Here is an 18,382-nt window from a genome sequence, read left to right on the forward strand (position 1 = left end):
GCAAGGCTCTGCCACTGTACACTCATGGAGGAGGTAAAGTACACACACCCATGTATGTTCTGTGCTTCCAAACAAAAGCAAGAGATCCACAACCTGCCAAGAGTTTTCAAGGTATCATAATTTTAAATGGCTTTTTAGACGTATTAAAGGGTACGGAGGTAAAAACAGCTTTGAAGACACCTCCTGGTCACCAGGTTCTTTTCAGTTATTTGCTTATTTAAGATCTCTTAAAACAAACATTTTTCTACACATTATGGAAGGGCTTCATTTGAAGGGCAGTCTTCTTGACCTCATTATGAACATACAATTTGAACAAGAACTCGAGACCTCTTTGACCATGTCATCCATAAAAAAAAAAGACTGAGAGATTGTGGGTAAAGAGGAACCTAGTATTATGTCAGTTCATACGTAAAGGATGTCCACAGGAAAACTGCAGCAGAGAGAGATTGCACACAAGCCCAAAGCTCATTCCCCTTTCATACATGATATAACCTGTCTCTGAACAAGGTTCATGTAGCTCCTATATAAATGAAAGGAGATCAGAACTTTCTGAAAACCTATTTTAAAAGGGAACACTGAAAATATGTTCTATTTAGCATCACTATAATAGGAAGTCTCTGACTCTCGGAATAATTTCAATTATGGTAAGACTGATTTACTTTCCTGCTACTTTTTTGAACATTATTCATGGGCTGGTGGTTCACATCTTTCTGATCAGTCACATCTCACTAGAGCTATCATACCTATATTTGTTCACTGAATTCCATGAAAGTATTTATGACTATTATAAAGAACATGTCCTCCTAAAGTGCTAGATAAAAGCCAGAGCGCCTTGTATGCATTCAGTTTATCTGCAGACAAAATAAGGATAAATATCTTGCAAGAGTTCAAGTGGAAGTTGATTAAGATAAGAACAAAAAGAGAACCAGGACCAAAATAATTTAAATCTCACACTCAGTCCTACACACTTGGCAACACAGAATGCAAACATTTTAAAATTCCAAGGCAGGGAATATCAGATTAGGGCAATATGCTAAAATATCTACAGGCAATTTTGACCAAATAGAGCTGTTACACAGCATGGAAGCCATAACCAATGAAATGTAAGATGAAGTCATTTTAAAATATGAGAAGCAAAAATATTAGAAGCACAAAATACTAGAAGAAGGTCTTGGATATCATATACACTATTTGTAGTAGCACAGTTTGCATTGTTTCTTTTTTTCCAGGACTATCAGGAAATAGTGGGAAAAGTACAGGAAAACTAAACAAAGAGATGCAACATAACTGGAGAACAATAGGTACAACTTTACAGTGTGTCAATTTGGCCTGGCATGCAGCTTTAATACTGGGTATCAGACAACTCACCTGTCATCTTGATCAGTCAAGAGGTAGCCACAGAGAATGATTGGAATCTACATGGGCATAAGGCACTATGTAGTTTCCATGTCACAAGGTACTGAGTCAGGCCCCAGACCCTTAAGCTTGGCCTGATTCTGGAAGCCTAAACTCACAAGGTCCTTTGAGGAGACCCTCAAAAGGAAGGATTATTCATCTTCATCATATTTATTTATACACTTCCTTGAAAAATGGAACTGTTAACATGCCAAGCTACAACACACTAAGCAAGCATTCCCACCCTGAATTTGAGGAAACATGGATGGCAATACAAATGCAAACTGGATGAACATGGGAACCTTGTTTATATGTTCCCCAGATGCACCTGAATGAAGCCCTTGGCTTCAGCATCTGCCTGGAGAAGGCCCATCTTCTTTGATTGACTGGCCTCCCAGAGGCCCACAAAACATGAGCCTGTGAGACTGAGAGCAACATGCTAACAGAAGAAGAGAGTGGTTTAAATGCTGTCCATAATGCCCTGCAGCATATGTATAGCTCACATGGTGAGTGGGGGGATCCTTGTTTTTCAACCCATTTTTCTGAGATGTAAGTGGTTCTATTTGCTATAATGTGCTTACAATTTATATAATATGTCCAGTCCCTTGGAACTCATTTTGCTTGCATGGTAATCCCATATGGGCACACATGTCTTTGTAAAGAGCATTTATTAATATAAACATAACACCTGAATTTCAAAAATGACATATGAATAAGTTGTGTTAAATATAACCTCACCATGGCACTACCTTTCTGCAGTGGTGGGATTGCATGCTTCTGTGAGGCATGAAGCTATGCTGATGACAGCAGTCCTGCTGGACAGGTCTCCCATGTCAGGCTTTTGCCAAGGATCCAGATTAAATGTACCAAACAACTACTGGGCAGCAGTAGTTGGGGGGGGGGTGACACTGGACAACTGAAAAGGAAGAATAAGAAATCTCTTCCACAAGATCAGAGAAATTAAAGGGAAATATGAAACAAAACTGGGAATGCTACACAACCAGCAGTCAAACACATTACAAGACCAAGTATAAATAACAAGATGATGGAAACAATATATGGATGAATTACTGTGTGTCCGCACCATATGCGGGTGCGCTTTACATGGCTTTCAGCATATGCTGAAAGCTGCTTTGGGAGAAGGAGCTGTGCGTCCCATAGGGAATTAGACTGTGCGCGCCTTTAAATGGGGCTCAAGCATAGGCGGAATTCCCTTTATGCGGGGGTGTCCGGAACAGATCCCCCACATAAAGAAAGGGCAGACTGTATATCAAAGAGATGACAGAATGACAGATCTTTTAAAGGAAGAGCCATTTTAAGATGAACCTCCAATTTTAGAAAGTGAAGTGGAAGCTGTGCTCAGAGCACTTGGGAGAATTGAATCACTAGGAACAGATGGCATAACAATGGAGTATGCTTCAAGCTACAGAAATGAAACCTATTCTAGCTGTAATTATTATCTGTCAATAAATATGGAAAACAGGACAATGACCCACAGATGGGAAATACTCAATATTCATTATAATCCTCAAGAAAGGGGACACCAGGCAATAATCACTGGACTATTGCTTTAATTTCCTATGCAAGTAAAATGATAGTCAGCATCTACGAGAAAGACATTTACCGTATATGGAGCAAAAAATGCCAGATGTCCAAGCTCATCCCAGAAAAGGAAGAGGCACTAGGGATCATATCACAAACAGATGCTGGATAATGGACCACACCGAAGAATTTCAAAAGAAAATCAGCCTGTGCTTTATAGATTATAGCAATTGCATAGATTATGAAAAATTGATTATGTAGATTATGAAAATGGGTGGTGCCACATCATTTGATTGTCCTGGACTGAATAGGTTACACACCAGGAAATACAGTGGTGCCTCGGGTTACGAATTTAATTCGTTCCGCGGCCGCTTTCGTAACCCGAAAAGCCTTCGTAAGCCGAAATGCCATAGGCGCTAATGGGGAAAAAGCCGCGGCTCTGCCGCGGCTCCATTTAAAATAGCGCCGGAGTTTTTTCGTAACCCGAAAAAACTTTCGTAACCCGAAACAATAATTCCCTATGGGATTTTTTCGTATCCCGAAAAATTCGTAACCTGGGTATTTCGTATCCCGAGGTACCACTGTAGAATGGTTTCCATTTGACAAAGGGGATCAGGCAAGCATGCATATCACCCTATCTGTTTAACTTGTACCCTGAAAATATCATATGTAAAGCAGGATTAGATTTAGAGGAAAGAGGTGTGAAAATTAGAGAAAGGAATGTCAACAATTTAAGATATGCAGATGACATCATATTACTAGCAGAAAATAACAAAAACTTGGAATGATTACTGGAAAAAGTCAAGTTAAGAAAGTGCAAAGGCAGGTTTATAGCTGAACATTAAGAAAACAAAGATAATTACTACAGATTATTTACATAACTTTAAGGTAGACAATGAAGACATTGAAATAGTTCGAGATTTTCCATCTCTTGATGCATTCATTAATCAGAATAGAGACTGCATTCAAGAAATCAGAAGACTAGGACTTGGAATGGCAGTTGTGAAGGAACTAGACATGATCCTCAAGTATAAAGACATATCATTGAAAATTAAAGTTAGGATTGTCCATGTCATCATACTTCCTGTTTCTATGTATGGTTCTGAAAGCTGGATAGTGAAGAAAACCAATGGAGAAAATTAACTCATTTGAAAAGCCAAGAGTTCTATGGACAATTGAATAGTGAAATAAATGTGTTCTAGAGCAAATCAAGCCTAAACACTCCCTAGAAGCCAAGATGAGTAAACTGAGACTGTTGTACTTTGGACATATCAGAAGAAGGCATGACTCACTAGAAACAACAATAATACTTGTTAAGGTAGAAAGCAAGCCAGCATGGCATAGTGGTTTCAGTGTTTCATTCCCCACTCAGCCATGAAACCCACTGGGTGGCTTTAAGGAAGCTCTCTCAGCCTCAGGGAAAGGCAAGAACAAATGTCCTCTGAAAAAATCTCGCCAAGAAAACCCTATGATAGGTACACAACATACACACACACACACAAGGTAGAAGGTAGTAGGAAAAGAGAAAGACCTCATTACAAATGGATAGACTCAATCAAAGAAGCCACAGCCCTGATTCTGCAAGACCTGAGCAGGACTGTTGATAAGAAGGGAACTTGAATACCTCTCATTCATAGGTTCACCATAAGCTGAAGTTGACCTGACCACAGTTAACAACAATAAATATGACAGAGAGGTGAACGCAAAGAAAAAAAACCTAAAAACAAATATCCAAATAAAGTTCTTTCATTCCCTCCTACTGCCCCTTAAAAAGGTAGTCAACTCAAAAGCATATTCAATTAACAGACCTTTTTGTCTAGGTCTCACACCCACATTCTGAATGACTGTCTGCATTCGGGGACAAAGAGGCTGGAAAAAGTAACTCAATATATCATCTCATCTAAACCTATACCCTATTTTTTTTTAATTTTGAAACCCTAGAGCATGCGGTCAATTTTCATTACACAATCTTCCCCACCACAGATTATTTCCTTTTCTGCCTCCTGTCTGTCTTTATTCTCTCCCACTCCCAAGCAGCCTTGATGTGCAGCATCACTAATGACCTCTTAAGCATCCAAGCAATTTATCACAAGTCTTCTGTCTCAATTATTGTATGAGGTTCAAGTTGTTCTGCCTGGTTTCTGTCAAGGCTAGACAATAATTACAATAAACCCTACATAAATCTCTTGCTGCTCTCCTCTGCCAGCCTTCCTTCCTCAGGGTATGCTCACAATTTGTGTGTTGGAGAAAGCCTACAGATCTTCTTTATGTTGCCATGAACTTTAAAAGTAAGGTAATGCGCTGAGTTCAACAGACTTCTCCCTGATGAAGAGCCCAATGAAGACTGAACTTCTTCTGACATAAACTGTTTTATTATATTAAAAAAAAAATCACTGGAGCAATCAATCAGACATCACACACTTTTAATAACTTCATCAAAAGTTCTTTTCCATCCCCATCCCAAATTCTCTTTCACACAAGGCTGACCTGTTTGCTTTTGACCCAGTCAAATGACAATTTTCTGTATTTGGACATACATGAGCTTAGAAAGTAACTTTGAAAAAGTAATTAATTATAGTTTCACGTAGTCAGACAAAAAGTAGCTATACCTAATTTAACTAAATTATTACTTTTAATATACTTTTAAATCACTCTGAATGCAACAAGCTGCTGCCCCATGGTACACAACACACCCTCCTGCCACACTCTTTTTGTCATCTTCTCAACAGCCACAAAAGCACAAGTGGCAGTAGCATAAATCAGCATGTGAATCAGTTTACTGTAATCCTCCACCATTCAGTAAAGTCGCATTGCCATATAACTATAAAAGTACTTATACCACAAAAGAAGTAAAGTTATTCTTTATTGAGTACAATAGAATGCAGAATTATGTTAATTCTGGAGAAAAGAATTACAGTCGCCGCTTCTAACTCGCGGATCTCAGATCCTTGAATATGCGTGGAGAGGTGGCCTCCGCTATTTGCAATGGCGTGCATGTCTGGACCATGCACACAAAGGGGGTGCCCCACTGAAACCTATGGGGCTTGAATAAGTGCGAGCCTCTGTTCTCATGGGGAGAGTCCAGACAGATCCCCCGCAAAAACTGAGGACCAACTGTATTTATCCATAAGTAATTATTTCCAAGTTCTGAGAAAACCCATACAGTAGACAAGTATGATCTAAGCCTTCCCTTCTTGCTGTGTCCACTGACAACATCAGTAGGACTCGGAAGAATATTGGAAAAGATTCTAAATGGCTGAACAACATTGTTTCTCAGCTGTCAAGAAACCCTGTTGTGAAGAATCAGACTACACAGTTTCCAAACACTTTCTTGCAGCAGTAAGAAAATTGCTAAAGTTGCTTAAAGTTGCTTTTTTCAAGAAGATAATTAGTGAAGAATTACTTCTCTACCCACCAGAATTTCAGGCACAGATGTACAAGGTGTGTGAAGAAAGCCTGAATCTCATGAGCAACGGACTACTCATGATTCAGATCTGTCGGTGCAGGATTTGATATGCTTTGGCCCTGTGCAAACGTAAGGCTCACAAGCGAATATCCAGTCAGCAGGAGAGATGTGCCTGGTGAGCAAGATAGGAAGGCTTGATCTTGCTACCCTACATACAACTTCGACTGTGGGAAAGTTAATCCAAGCCATTATTTATGCCTGGTTCCTCCAATCACAGATCTTCTGTATGGAATATTGCCTTGAGTTCAGTATATGGTGCAAGACTACAGCGACTGGGTCAACGTTCCCCTGAGATCTTTTTCAGGGGATGTTCTCACATGTCTCCAACACATGTGGTGCAGTAGATCTATACTGTACATGGGGGAATCATTGCCATGGTGGCATTCCTGCTCATAATGCCCTAAGTAGAGATCCTTGTGCAGCAAGCGCCTATGCGTTATTCTAGCATGGAGCAAACATCATCCCTTCAGCTCATGTTGTTTTAGATGGAAACATTTTTACTGACTGTTTGTTATGCTGTGTGGATATTTCTATTGTTATCTAATTGCATTTCAGGTTTTTAAATTTCTCCTTTAGTGGGCCTGTGGTATTTATTATACTCGTAACTAAAAACACTATAAATGATAAAATAGTAAAATTGCATTTTACGTCAAGAGAACAGGGAAACTTTTTGCACTGAGACTGAAAGTGCAAGTTCTGGGTTAACTGGGATGGCCATAAGTTTAATGCACCAAATACCAGCAACTACAATACCATTACCCCTCTTTAGCAAGGAATGGAAAGAAAAGGAGGGGGGAATCTCAGGCTCAACGTTTGCATACCAAGACATGCCCATGTTATTATTGAACATGTCCAGGAGATTTGTATATACTTACTAAGGTATTTGTAGTCTACATACTTACCGTGGACAATGAGTCTGTGTTCCTTAAGCTGTTTACCAACAGCATTGGCGGCACTGCACTGATAGCGCCCTTTGTCGATTCTCCGGGTACTCTTAATGTGCAGGATCTGTCCTTTGTCCAATATCTCAATATTGGGGTCTCCTAAGAAGAGGGGTCTGCAGAAAAAATAATAACCATAACCCACTGTATTTGTGATCTTTGGCTGTCCCCCCCCCCCAGCACGCACACATACACACCACACAGAATCTGAGGATTTATGTCTCAATAAATATGCAAAGTTTTCACTGTATTGCTGTACACACCATTCCTACTATTTCACCAAGATCGGGCAGGGCACAATAGTGGACGTCTGCTGGAGGAACTGCACAATCAAGTGGAAGAGAGGGAGGCTGCAATTCCTCCTTCTCATAACATCTTCATGGTCACCCCCCAAACCTCATTCCAATGACTGTCACAGAGAGCAACCAGGGGGAAAGAGAGGAAAAAATAACTTCTGAAGGTCAGTTAGCCTACTGACTTTAAATGATATATTATCTAGTAACACGTACAACAAGAAAAAGACAATAGTTGTTTTGATGTTTTGCTTTTGTGACTTTTCATCCAAAGTTACTTTGTCCTGAGCAAAAAGGAGCACTTGTCAGAGACAAACAAGTAAATCCAAAACCATCTGCTGAAATTATTTTTTTCTGCCACTAAAACTGACCTTCCACCATCAAGTACAAAATAGACAACGTTTACAGTTGTACATAGACCATACTGACCGCCATTAAACTATCATCCAGTTCCTGACCCCTGAAAGGAGTCGTGCATTATTCTTATAGTTCATTCCCATATAACTGCTGTAGCTAATGAGTTGGGTGAAGTAGTTTTGATCCAACATGCATCACATATGTATATGAGGTTTGTTCTGCCCCATTATTCTATTGTTTGACAAATTTATCCTTTAAAATTCACAAGGGAATTCTCATTCAAACACACACAAAAATATACATATCGTCTCAAAATACAGTGGCCCTTCCTATACATGGGGGACCTGTTCTGGACACACACACTCCTGCATATGGCATACAATGCATAAGACTGAGCCCTGTTTGTTTTAATGGGGGGGCACCTCCCTGTGTGCATGCCATTCATTCTTCCAGGGCTTGCCATCCGCATGACATTGAGTCCGCCTATGGTAAGCCTTCATATGGCACAGGCATGCTGTACCCATCTCTAAATCTAGTTCATCTTAAAATATTCATTTCTAGACATGGGAACATGCTGGGGGGGAGGGAAGAAAGTTGATGTGTAGTTAATTTATGTAAGCTTGGGAACTGCAGATCAAGTTGGTCCATATTTGAATCACAAAGATAAAATTCATTAAGAATATCTTATTTCAACAGCTAGACATAAAAGATACCTACTTAATTATCTACTTAGTTATCATGGTTTTGATAATTAAATCTACTTAATTATCACGGCTCCCACAAACCAAGGAAGTGTGGAAATACAGTTCTAATGCTGGAAAGAATTCTCAGTATTATCACAGTATAGTCTCCAGAGCTGCTTTGCTCAGTTTATGCAGAATTTGTTCACAGCCACTTTATTCAAAGCTAAAGCTAGTTTCAGAACAGTTTAAATTTGTTGTATATTTGATCAAACAGGTTTACACAATTTATTCCATTACAAAGATGTTTTACAATGCAAAAGTCTATAAAAATCAGCCCAAAATGTTCTTAAAATATCCAATAAACATAAAACAGGAGGCAATAGCTACCGGTAGATTTCTCACCACACAGATTTAAAACACAGGTTTTCTATTAAAATGTGAACTTTGCTTGGATACTATTCTGCATTACTAAATGCTAATGCTATTTGTCCAAGAATATCTGTATACTCATTTTTGTTGTCCAAGTAACATTTGTACTGCCAAATTTTATCCTCTTAATGGGCTTTTCCTGGAAGATGAGCAGTTCAGAGGCACAAACTCTTAGTCTGTGGTATACTGTGCTGGAATGTACCTCTCTCCATCTGTAAAATGTTGCATACACTTATGGTTTCTGTCTAACAAAGGAAATTGTAGGCTTGACCCATATCCAGATCCTCCTGTACACTTTGCTCTAATGAAATCACATGCTGTGGTGTAACACTCCACACTTCATTAGAGCTTGACTTTACAAAAGTTCTGTTTAATTCACTTTGGTTGAAAACATACTGCAGAAATAATACACTTTGAGACCACTTTAACTGCCCTGGCTCAGTGCTAGGGAATTCTGGAAACTGTAGTTTTGTAAGACATTTAGCCTTCTCTGTCAGACAGAGCACTCTGATGCGGCAACAAACTACAAGTGCCAGGATTCCCTAGCAGTGAGTCAGGACAGTTAAAGTGGTCTAAAACTGGATTATTCCTGCAGTGTGTTTTGGAGTCTTGTTCATTTGAATGCATTCATGGCTTACCTTAAAATCATGGAATCATACTTGGTTTGCAAAATGCCCACTTTCTCCCTGTGCTGAATCTGACACTGCCCACTTGGTACTGCCAGCGTGGCAGTATTGCTGGAGTAATTGACTAGGACTCTGAGACTATAAGGTTCAAATCCCTCTTTAGTCATGGAAATCCAACAGATGTCCATGAGCAAGTCACATTCTCTCAGCTTTAGAGGGAGACAATGGCAAAGCTCTCAACTAATCTTGCAGGGGAAACCCTGTGACAAGATTTCGATAAGTCAGAGTCAACTTGAAGGAACACAACAATAAAAATTCGAAGTGCACTACAAATATCACAAGAAAAAGCACTCACATACCTGATGGCAATATCAAGTTGCACTTCTAAATGCCATAATGACTTAAATGATATATCAGAAATACAGCCTAAGGCATACACTTGACAGACTGAGTACAGACAGAACAAGATATTCAAACAGCCTTATATTCAAACATAGGGAAAATAATGAACCACTTTCCTGCAATTACAGAAATAGGAGGATGGCTTTCATCAAAATCTCAGTTAGAAGGTGGTGCTTCTGCATTGATGTAAAGGATGCCAGAATCATGAAAACCAATGAGGTTTTGAATAGGGATGTAATTCTTCACTAAGGCCTGTTACAGACTGCCAAAATAAAGCTGCTTCAGGCCTCTTTGGAGGTATGCTATTTAAATGATGCATGGGTCCTAAGAGTCCGGAGGTTGCGCCAAAGCCACACTCCATTCCTAAGCACCGGAGTGCAGCTTTTGGTGCAGCTTCCAGATTCTTAGGATGCATGCATCATTTAAATAGCATACCTCCAAAGAGACACAAAGCAGCTTTATTTTGGCAGTCTGTAACAGGCCTAAGTTTCTTTGCAAAGGTAAAAAGGTATTTCAGAAATTTTCTTCTGACTGCAAGAAAGCTTTAAAAACCATAGAGTTTTTGAAGATTATTGCAATTGGGGACTTATTCTGCGTGAAATGTGCAAATGGCTATTTTGTAGAGAAAATAGCATTTTCTGCACAAATAACATTTTCTGCATGGAAAATAACATTTCAGCATAGAAATAACAATTTGTGAATGCTGTTTTCTATGCAAATAAACCGTGTGAAGATTTTATGCAAATTCCCAACTTAAGCATTTCCTGACAAGAAAACTGCAGGAGTTAATATTTCTGCATTGAAATATAAATTTTGATGCAGAAAATTCTGTTTTCTATGCAGAAAATGCCATTGCCTGTGCCAAACAACCATATGCAAATTTCACATAGAATAAGTCTCAAACTGCAAAGATTCTTGTCAGTCCAAGACTCTTTGCACCAGTTTCTCAATATTCAACAAACATTTCTGACCATTGTTGAAAACATATGTTGAATAGTCTTTTCATCTCTAGCTCTGAGATTTGCAGTCCTTGAACCTCTCTTTCTCACTTAAATCCATCCTTCATATGGACTTTACAAAAAGCTGTAACTGTACTGCCATTTTATTGTATCAACAGGTAGCGAGAGAGGAACAGAATAGTCTCTCAGGCCCCATACAGACAGGCCAAAACAAAGCTGCTTTGGGTCACTTTGGAGGTATGCTGTTTAAATGAAGCATCATACTAAAAGTCCGGAAGCCACACCAAAGCCATGACCCAGTCCTAAGGACTGGAGTGCAGCTTTGGCATGGCTTCCGGACTCTTAGTAGGCATGCATCATTTAAACAACATACCTCCAAAGTGACCCAAAGCAGCTTTATTTTGGCCTGTCTGTATGGGGCCTCACTGTTCTTTTCTATCTAGTGCATGTGCATGTGTGTATACATGCATATTTCCAACAAGCGCAGCAGCACTTACTTGCCATCTTTGAACCACTGAATAGTGGGAAAAGGAGAGCCACTGACTTGGCATTCTAAAGTGGTTTCTTGGTTCAGAATGACTGAGGCTTCACTTGGTGTATCAGCTTCTTCTATACTGGGTGGGACTAGGTGAAAAAGAAAGCATGGGGCATCAATCAACAAATAGAAACAACATGCCTAAATAAAATTCATACAACTCTTACAGCAGAAAAAATGAGGAATTAGAGCTAATCTGTTTTGCTTTCGTGTAATTTGTAAATGTACGTCTGAATATGTTCCATTGTAGCAGGAATTTGTTGCTGAAAACACTGCTGTATGTGTCCATTTTACTTATAGAAAATATACTTGAATGGTGCAGGTTAGAATCATTTGCAATGGGATATTGTTTAGCAGTTGTTTCTCCTGTGAAACTATACATAGTGGTTAAGGAACTGAACTAGAAAAAATCATGTTCAAAGTTTCATCCAGGCATGAACTCATTAAAAGTGGCCTTAAACAAGACACTCTGACTTTATTGTCCATATCTGCAGTTTAAGGATAATAATACTGAGCTATTTTTACAGGACTTCAGGAAGCATTGTTAATATAAGAGACCTGAAATTATCTCAAAAATTTCATGACTATCAGTCAGTGTTATTAATCTCATGCATTTCTGGATTTACAGCTATAAAAAGAAAATCCAGATAGTTCTGGTATTCAGAGTAATCAGTTTTGTTCTCCTGGGCCAAAGGTTTTAGACAGAGTGTACCATTCATAAGAACAACTCTCCGTGTTCCTTTGCCCTTCCAGATGGGACTGAATCCTGTCCAAAAATGATGCAACTATATTAATAAATGTCCCTCACAGTAGACTTATAAAATATTTGAAAAGTCTGTACCATCATCATCGAGACCAACCTTGCACATCTACAGTGAAGAATTTCTCTGAGCTCCCAGCTATATTGGTAGCTTTACATGAATACTGGCCAGCGTCATCAGTGGAAGCTTTAAGAAGCTTGAGAAGCTTTCCATTGTTCAGAATTTGTAGAGTGCTGCTCTCCACAACCTGAAGAAGAACCAAGAATAACTAAGTCAACATCCGCCAAATACAGCAGCTGAACTGCACAACTCACACACTCTGTTTCCTTTGCTGAATTAAGCTAATCTTATTTACAAAGGATTCCTGCAAGTTAGAAACTCTGTAATGCAGAGCACACTCTATATTTAATAATACTATCAAAGGCTAATTATGTTACAACCTGTGAAATGTTTGCTATGACCCTCTAAATTTGGTGAGGCAAATTCTTCCTAAAACACTACTGAATGTAGTTCAGAACTGTATCAATCCTTCCAACACTTACAGATAATTCCCAGGATTTCAGTATTAGATATGAAATTCTGCACTCATGTGAGATTCCCATGAATAGATGAGATTGTAATTAGAGCCCACATCTTCACAGGCTTGAGCTGTCAGCAACTCATCTGAGCCATATAGCCAATGCTAGCATATAGCAGAGTATAACTGGCAAATTCAGAAACGTGGTTCACAGCCCTCAGTAGAGATGACAGCAACTGGATGTCTTCCAGGAACTGAAGGAATGCAGGAATCTCTGGGGACTCTCAGCAACCGGTGCCAGGCTTCAGCTGATTAACAACCAGACAAGCCAAGTCTCCCGAAGTGCTATCTTTATTTACAGAGTGCTATCCAAATCACCAGCGCTATAATACAGATCACACGAATACCAACTCCTACTACAACCCACAAGCAATTACTGGAAGCCCTTGAGTTTATATAGCCTTCAGACCATGCGGACCAAACTCAATCACTTCCTGTCCCACACTCTAAATTGTCCTCCTGTGCAATCCAGACACATATTTCATCATCCAGGTTTAGTGCACGCAGGCACCAGAGTGTCCTTGAGCCTATGAGCATCAGTTGTGTATGATCAGCCTTGTCCTTCCCAGTGCTGGATGCTCATGGTCACAGACACACACACACATCTAAGCATTTTCCCAGTGTGCTGACTTTAACCCTTTGACATCAACCTTGTCTTCCAAATAACTATCAAGATGAACTCATCTAAGCTTTGGAGTCTTGTTTCAGAGCCTACAGCCATAAAAGCAAGGCTAGAAAGGACCTAGTTGTAGGCATAATAAGAGTATGGGTCCTTGAAAGAATAATAAAAGCATCTCAACGTTGTTAAACTTCGTGCAAGACATTGCATAGCATAAACAAAATCATAATCTCTAAACTAGATGGTAATCTACCAGTAACAGTGCTTAAATGTTGGAAATGCACAGTTTACCTCTAACTGAATCTAATTGTCAAGTACTTCCCCAAAAGGAGCAACTAACAAAAAAACATTCACAGTACCTTCTTTGAATTTTGCAGAACAATTGACCGCAGTTATACATACCTGAATATCATGTTTGTACCAAGTAATGATGGGGAAAGGATTGCCAGATACTTCACAGAAGAGACTTATGGGCTGATTAATGGTCACTGATGCATTTGTCACTTTGTCCTGATCTCTGATTTCAGGTGGAACTAAAATCAAACCAATTATATAAATATTTATGTAAACCCACACATTTAGATGCTCAGATTGGCTTTTTTTTTAAGTAATCATTTTTATTATCAAACTTTCACACACAATAAGGGTGCTTGTTTTTTTCCATAAATATATATACATATATATGAAACTAATTAAGTAATGTTAGTTTACCATGAACCTTCAGACTGTAAGTTCTTTCTGTGCTTCCAGCTTCATTGACTGCAATGCAGACATATTCTCCATTGTTGTAGGGCGTGACTGAGGAAAGGACCAGCAGTGCGCCATCTTCCAAGATTGAAATACCAGGTTCATTCCCAGTTAGCTCCCTGTTATTGTGCAACCATTTTATAACAGGCTTTGGGGTACCTACAGAGAATGACAAAGATTTCTAAGTACTGCCTCTGAATTTTAAATTCAAAAGCAAAGATTGATTTAAAAATGCATTCTTTGGGAGTCTTCCATGCAACATAGACCATACTCCCAAGCCACAAACCTCCAAAAACAATAGAAACAAGGCATTGCAGAGTGCACATGTAAACTTCAAAAAGTATTAATTTTGTTGAATCTGCTTCTACTCCACTAGAAAGAGCAATGTCCATGAGGCAAAGCAAGTAATTTAATCCTCAGAACGCAGGACTAAATTAATCATTATTACTGATTTGTGCTCCAGCTAAAATTGTAGCAAACTGTGACAAGTTCAACTGCTTGTGCAAGCTTTCTAGTTCTCTGCTGCTCAGAACATGTGGTCTTGATACAAAAAAGAAGCAGCCACATTCCTAGGAAAATGCACCTTACAGGAAGCCTGCCAGCTTGAAGACCAGAATATTGCTTCAAATTTAGAGGTTCTCACAGAAAAGACTGGGCAGCAAGCACAAAAGCAAAGGCAAAATCTAGGTACACTTGGATCATCTGTATGGGTTAGTTTTCACAAGTTCAAATGAAGATTCCTATAAGTGTTCGGGAGACAGGATCCACAATGGAAGAACCTGGAAGGCTGAGCTTCTCATTCCTAAAGGCAGCATTTCCCCAAAGGTCACCATCATCTTTCTACATCTAATTTGTTTCCCATGACAAACTGGGTGTTGACAGACCTACCCATACTTTTTCTGCTAGCTTATAAAAGAAAGTCATTTTCTTTCCAGAGACAAAACGACAAAAATACAGAGAAATAAGCTATCAGTTTCTTTTGCTTTTTTCCCCAGCCTTAGCAGATTTATGGCCTGAGTGTTGCCATAAATTGGAAACTTCTTGAAGGGGCACAACAACAACAACAACCACTACATTCACTGGGAATTTCCCTTGAAAAGCAATGTATAGAGATGCACTGTTTCTCTCCTACAATTCCAAGTTTTATGAAAAGCTTCTCATCCAATATGGATTCACCATAACACAGACTAAGAAGATGTCAGTGTGGTGCACTCAAAAGACGAAACAGACAGTAGTAAATAATTTACACACCTTTGACTGGGCAGGGTAATGCAATTCTCTGGTTTGCCACTCTTTCCTGAAAGGGACTGTTGTATGGAGGATCAAGTGCACCAACAGAAGGAGGTTCTAAAATGAAAGAAAAAACAGAAAATACACATTCTCTCAATAGAAAACACAACAGACAGAATTCAGTCCACGTCAATCACAGTTCCCTGGCATGTGCTTATAAATATAGGTTTACATGTTATTATGTTCAGCACTGCCAACCCTGGTGTACAGTCATCTGTTACCTGACACTTGAAATACACCTTCCCAGTAAAGAAGCAACACTGCCATCTACTGGGCTATATCAACTTCCGGATACCCTCAAACATGGCCCAGTGCGATACAAACAAGATGGTTAAACCCTTACTACTTACTTATTTATAATGACAAATGAAAGCATGCAACAACCTAATTATTTATGTACTGGATGCATATGCTCTTTATCACCACATTAACACTGAAAATGGAGCGTTCAAATTGAAGGGCTTGAACAAGATACAAGGGCATCTGGCATCCTACAAAAATGATGAATTCATTACAGTTTATTATAAATCCCTACCCCACGCTTATTAATTTTGTTGATATATTATCAATTTGTTTTAACATGGCCATTAGTGGGGTCTCTCTGCCCTCCCATACACACAAATACAGCTTTTCTGGATTGCAAGCAAACATTGAATGTTGATATCAGATGCCTGATGTGTGTGTGTGTGTGTGATGTTTTGTCATCCCCAAATGTATAGTGGGGTTTCCATCTTTATTCTTATCATAACCTATTACAAGTTAAATTGAAAAAAAGTCATAATTATTCAAACACCTCTTCACTGTAATGAAACTAATGTCCCCTTATTTAAAAAGCAAAGAGTTACCCAATGGCTATATCTTTGTCCACAAATGACCATTGTTAAAACTGAACTTGCTATTCCATACACAAAGGATTTTGAATTTGAAATGACATTCTCACATACCTATGGCATACATATGTCTGTCCATGGCTTCCACTCCACCAAAACCATCCAAGGAACTAGGCTAAAGTCTACAAAAGCTCATTTTGCCAACTTCTTTAAGTTAGTCTCAAAGGTGCTTCAAGATCCCCCTACATACATATACAAAGAGTGATCAATCTTTCTACTAATCTTTTGCATTGCCAAGCTGTAATTACCTTGAACATGGATCATTATTTCAGCTTCATCATGGCCGGCAATGTTACTTGCTCTGCATCTGTAGATTCCAGAATCTGAAAGCTGGACTTTGATGATGCTCAGTACTCCATCTGGAGCAAGAGCATGCTGTCTGTTGTCTATTAAAACAGGATTCTGATCTTTAAACCAAGTGATCACCGGAGGTGGGATCCCTTGAGCATTGCAAGGTAGATCAACTCTGTGGCCAACTTTGGCTTTAATCACTCGAGGCCCACGTTGTATCTTTGGAGGAACTAAGCAAAGCAAATTAATTAATGCTTAAACACTGTTTAGCAGTTAATTCAGTAAAATGTGATCAACCAAGACCTTGGCATATTTCAAAGACTGCTACTTTCCCAATGTATAAAAAAATCAAAACAAATAGAAGGGCATCTTAACAATTCTATCTGTGCACCATTTGTATGACTAAATCATGTAAAGCTATAGATTTCAGCTTGGGCAGTAGGACTGACAGAGATCTACCAATCTTATTACCTGTCCACCATGTTAATCTATGTGAAAGCTGCCATTTTATAACAGTAACAATTTAATTTTATTACGTTAGCTAATCACAAAGCCATAATGACAAAACAAATACTATCATACCATACAATAAAACATGATAAAAATGTCCATAGTATTAGAGCACATCATATTCATATACAATAAATTAAGCAATATATTAAAACAGTGAAAATATAAAAGTGCCAGAACATAAACGTATATAAAATTTGGTTCCTCAAAAACATATCAGGCTATAATTTTAATATCAGACTCAATCACCCGATTGGTAAACCTTGCCAGTCAAAATGGGACAACTGCGTCATTATCTGATAATTACAGAATTAATTTGTCCAGATCTGTTCTTCCTGGAATTTTTCCTACAATGGGCTGCTGGGGTCTCATCACCCCTCTCATATTTCATATCAATTTAATATCAAAAGGGATGCTGGAGTGGGTAGCCGAAGAGGCTCCTAGCCAGGGGGAAACAAGAGCACCCAACCCAATAAGAAGGTCATGCAAACCAGCAGCTTGTAGCAGCCTGAGGTCGCTCCAGCCCCGGTTGCCACCCAATCGACATGGAGCTGCAGCAATCGCATGGCCCAGTCCTGATCCGGACCACCACCGTTGTCCTGAATGGGATGCTGGCAAAGAGTGGACTTTCTATGCTCCTTTTCTGGCTGGCTTTACCTGAACAGTCATGCTTTCCGCACGGCTTCCAACCACTCTGGGGGCCTGCATCTTCTGCACACCCCACCCCCAGAGTGGCTGGACACTGCTCTTTCTTGCCTGTCTGTTTCAGGCTGAGGTAATCCAAGACTGACCTTTCTGCATGGCTTCCAGCCGCTCTGGGGGCATCACCTATTGAGGATGATGATGGATTTCTTACCTGAGGTAGCTGTGCATACACTGTAGTTCCCCAGTAGAATGAGTTTTCCTTTGTTTGGGATGTTCATGCCAAATGTCTGATCATTTTCTCAATCTCCCAACCATTCTTCTCCCCCCGGAAAACCATTTATCAATGAGGTAGTGTATTTATTCCAAGAATACTGTCCCAGGACATGATTTTGAGTATAAATGTCATTACCTACACACTAGCAAT

The 18,382-nt window shown here is 39.3% G+C and overlaps 1 protein-coding gene across 1 annotated transcript in view; it reads right to left on the reverse strand.

Annotated features, from left to right (window-relative positions):
- HMCN1 (hemicentin 1) overlaps window positions 1–18,382 on the reverse strand; it is a 275,643-nt gene that overhangs the window by 121,971 nt on the left and 135,290 nt on the right. Inside the window, 7 exon segments of the mRNA XM_042463441.1 lie at window positions 7,306–7,460; window positions 11,591–11,717; window positions 12,489–12,636; window positions 13,988–14,118; window positions 14,297–14,491; window positions 15,584–15,679; window positions 16,761–17,033. Of these exon segments, the coding sequence (XP_042319375.1) occupies window positions 7,306–7,460; window positions 11,591–11,717; window positions 12,489–12,636; window positions 13,988–14,118; window positions 14,297–14,491; window positions 15,584–15,679; window positions 16,761–17,033 (1,125 nt within the window).

Source organism: Sceloporus undulatus, chromosome 4 (assembly GCF_019175285.1).
Source record: "Sceloporus undulatus isolate JIND9_A2432 ecotype Alabama chromosome 4, SceUnd_v1.1, whole genome shotgun sequence".
NCBI classification, from domain to species: domain Eukaryota; kingdom Metazoa; phylum Chordata; class Lepidosauria; order Squamata; family Phrynosomatidae; genus Sceloporus; species Sceloporus undulatus.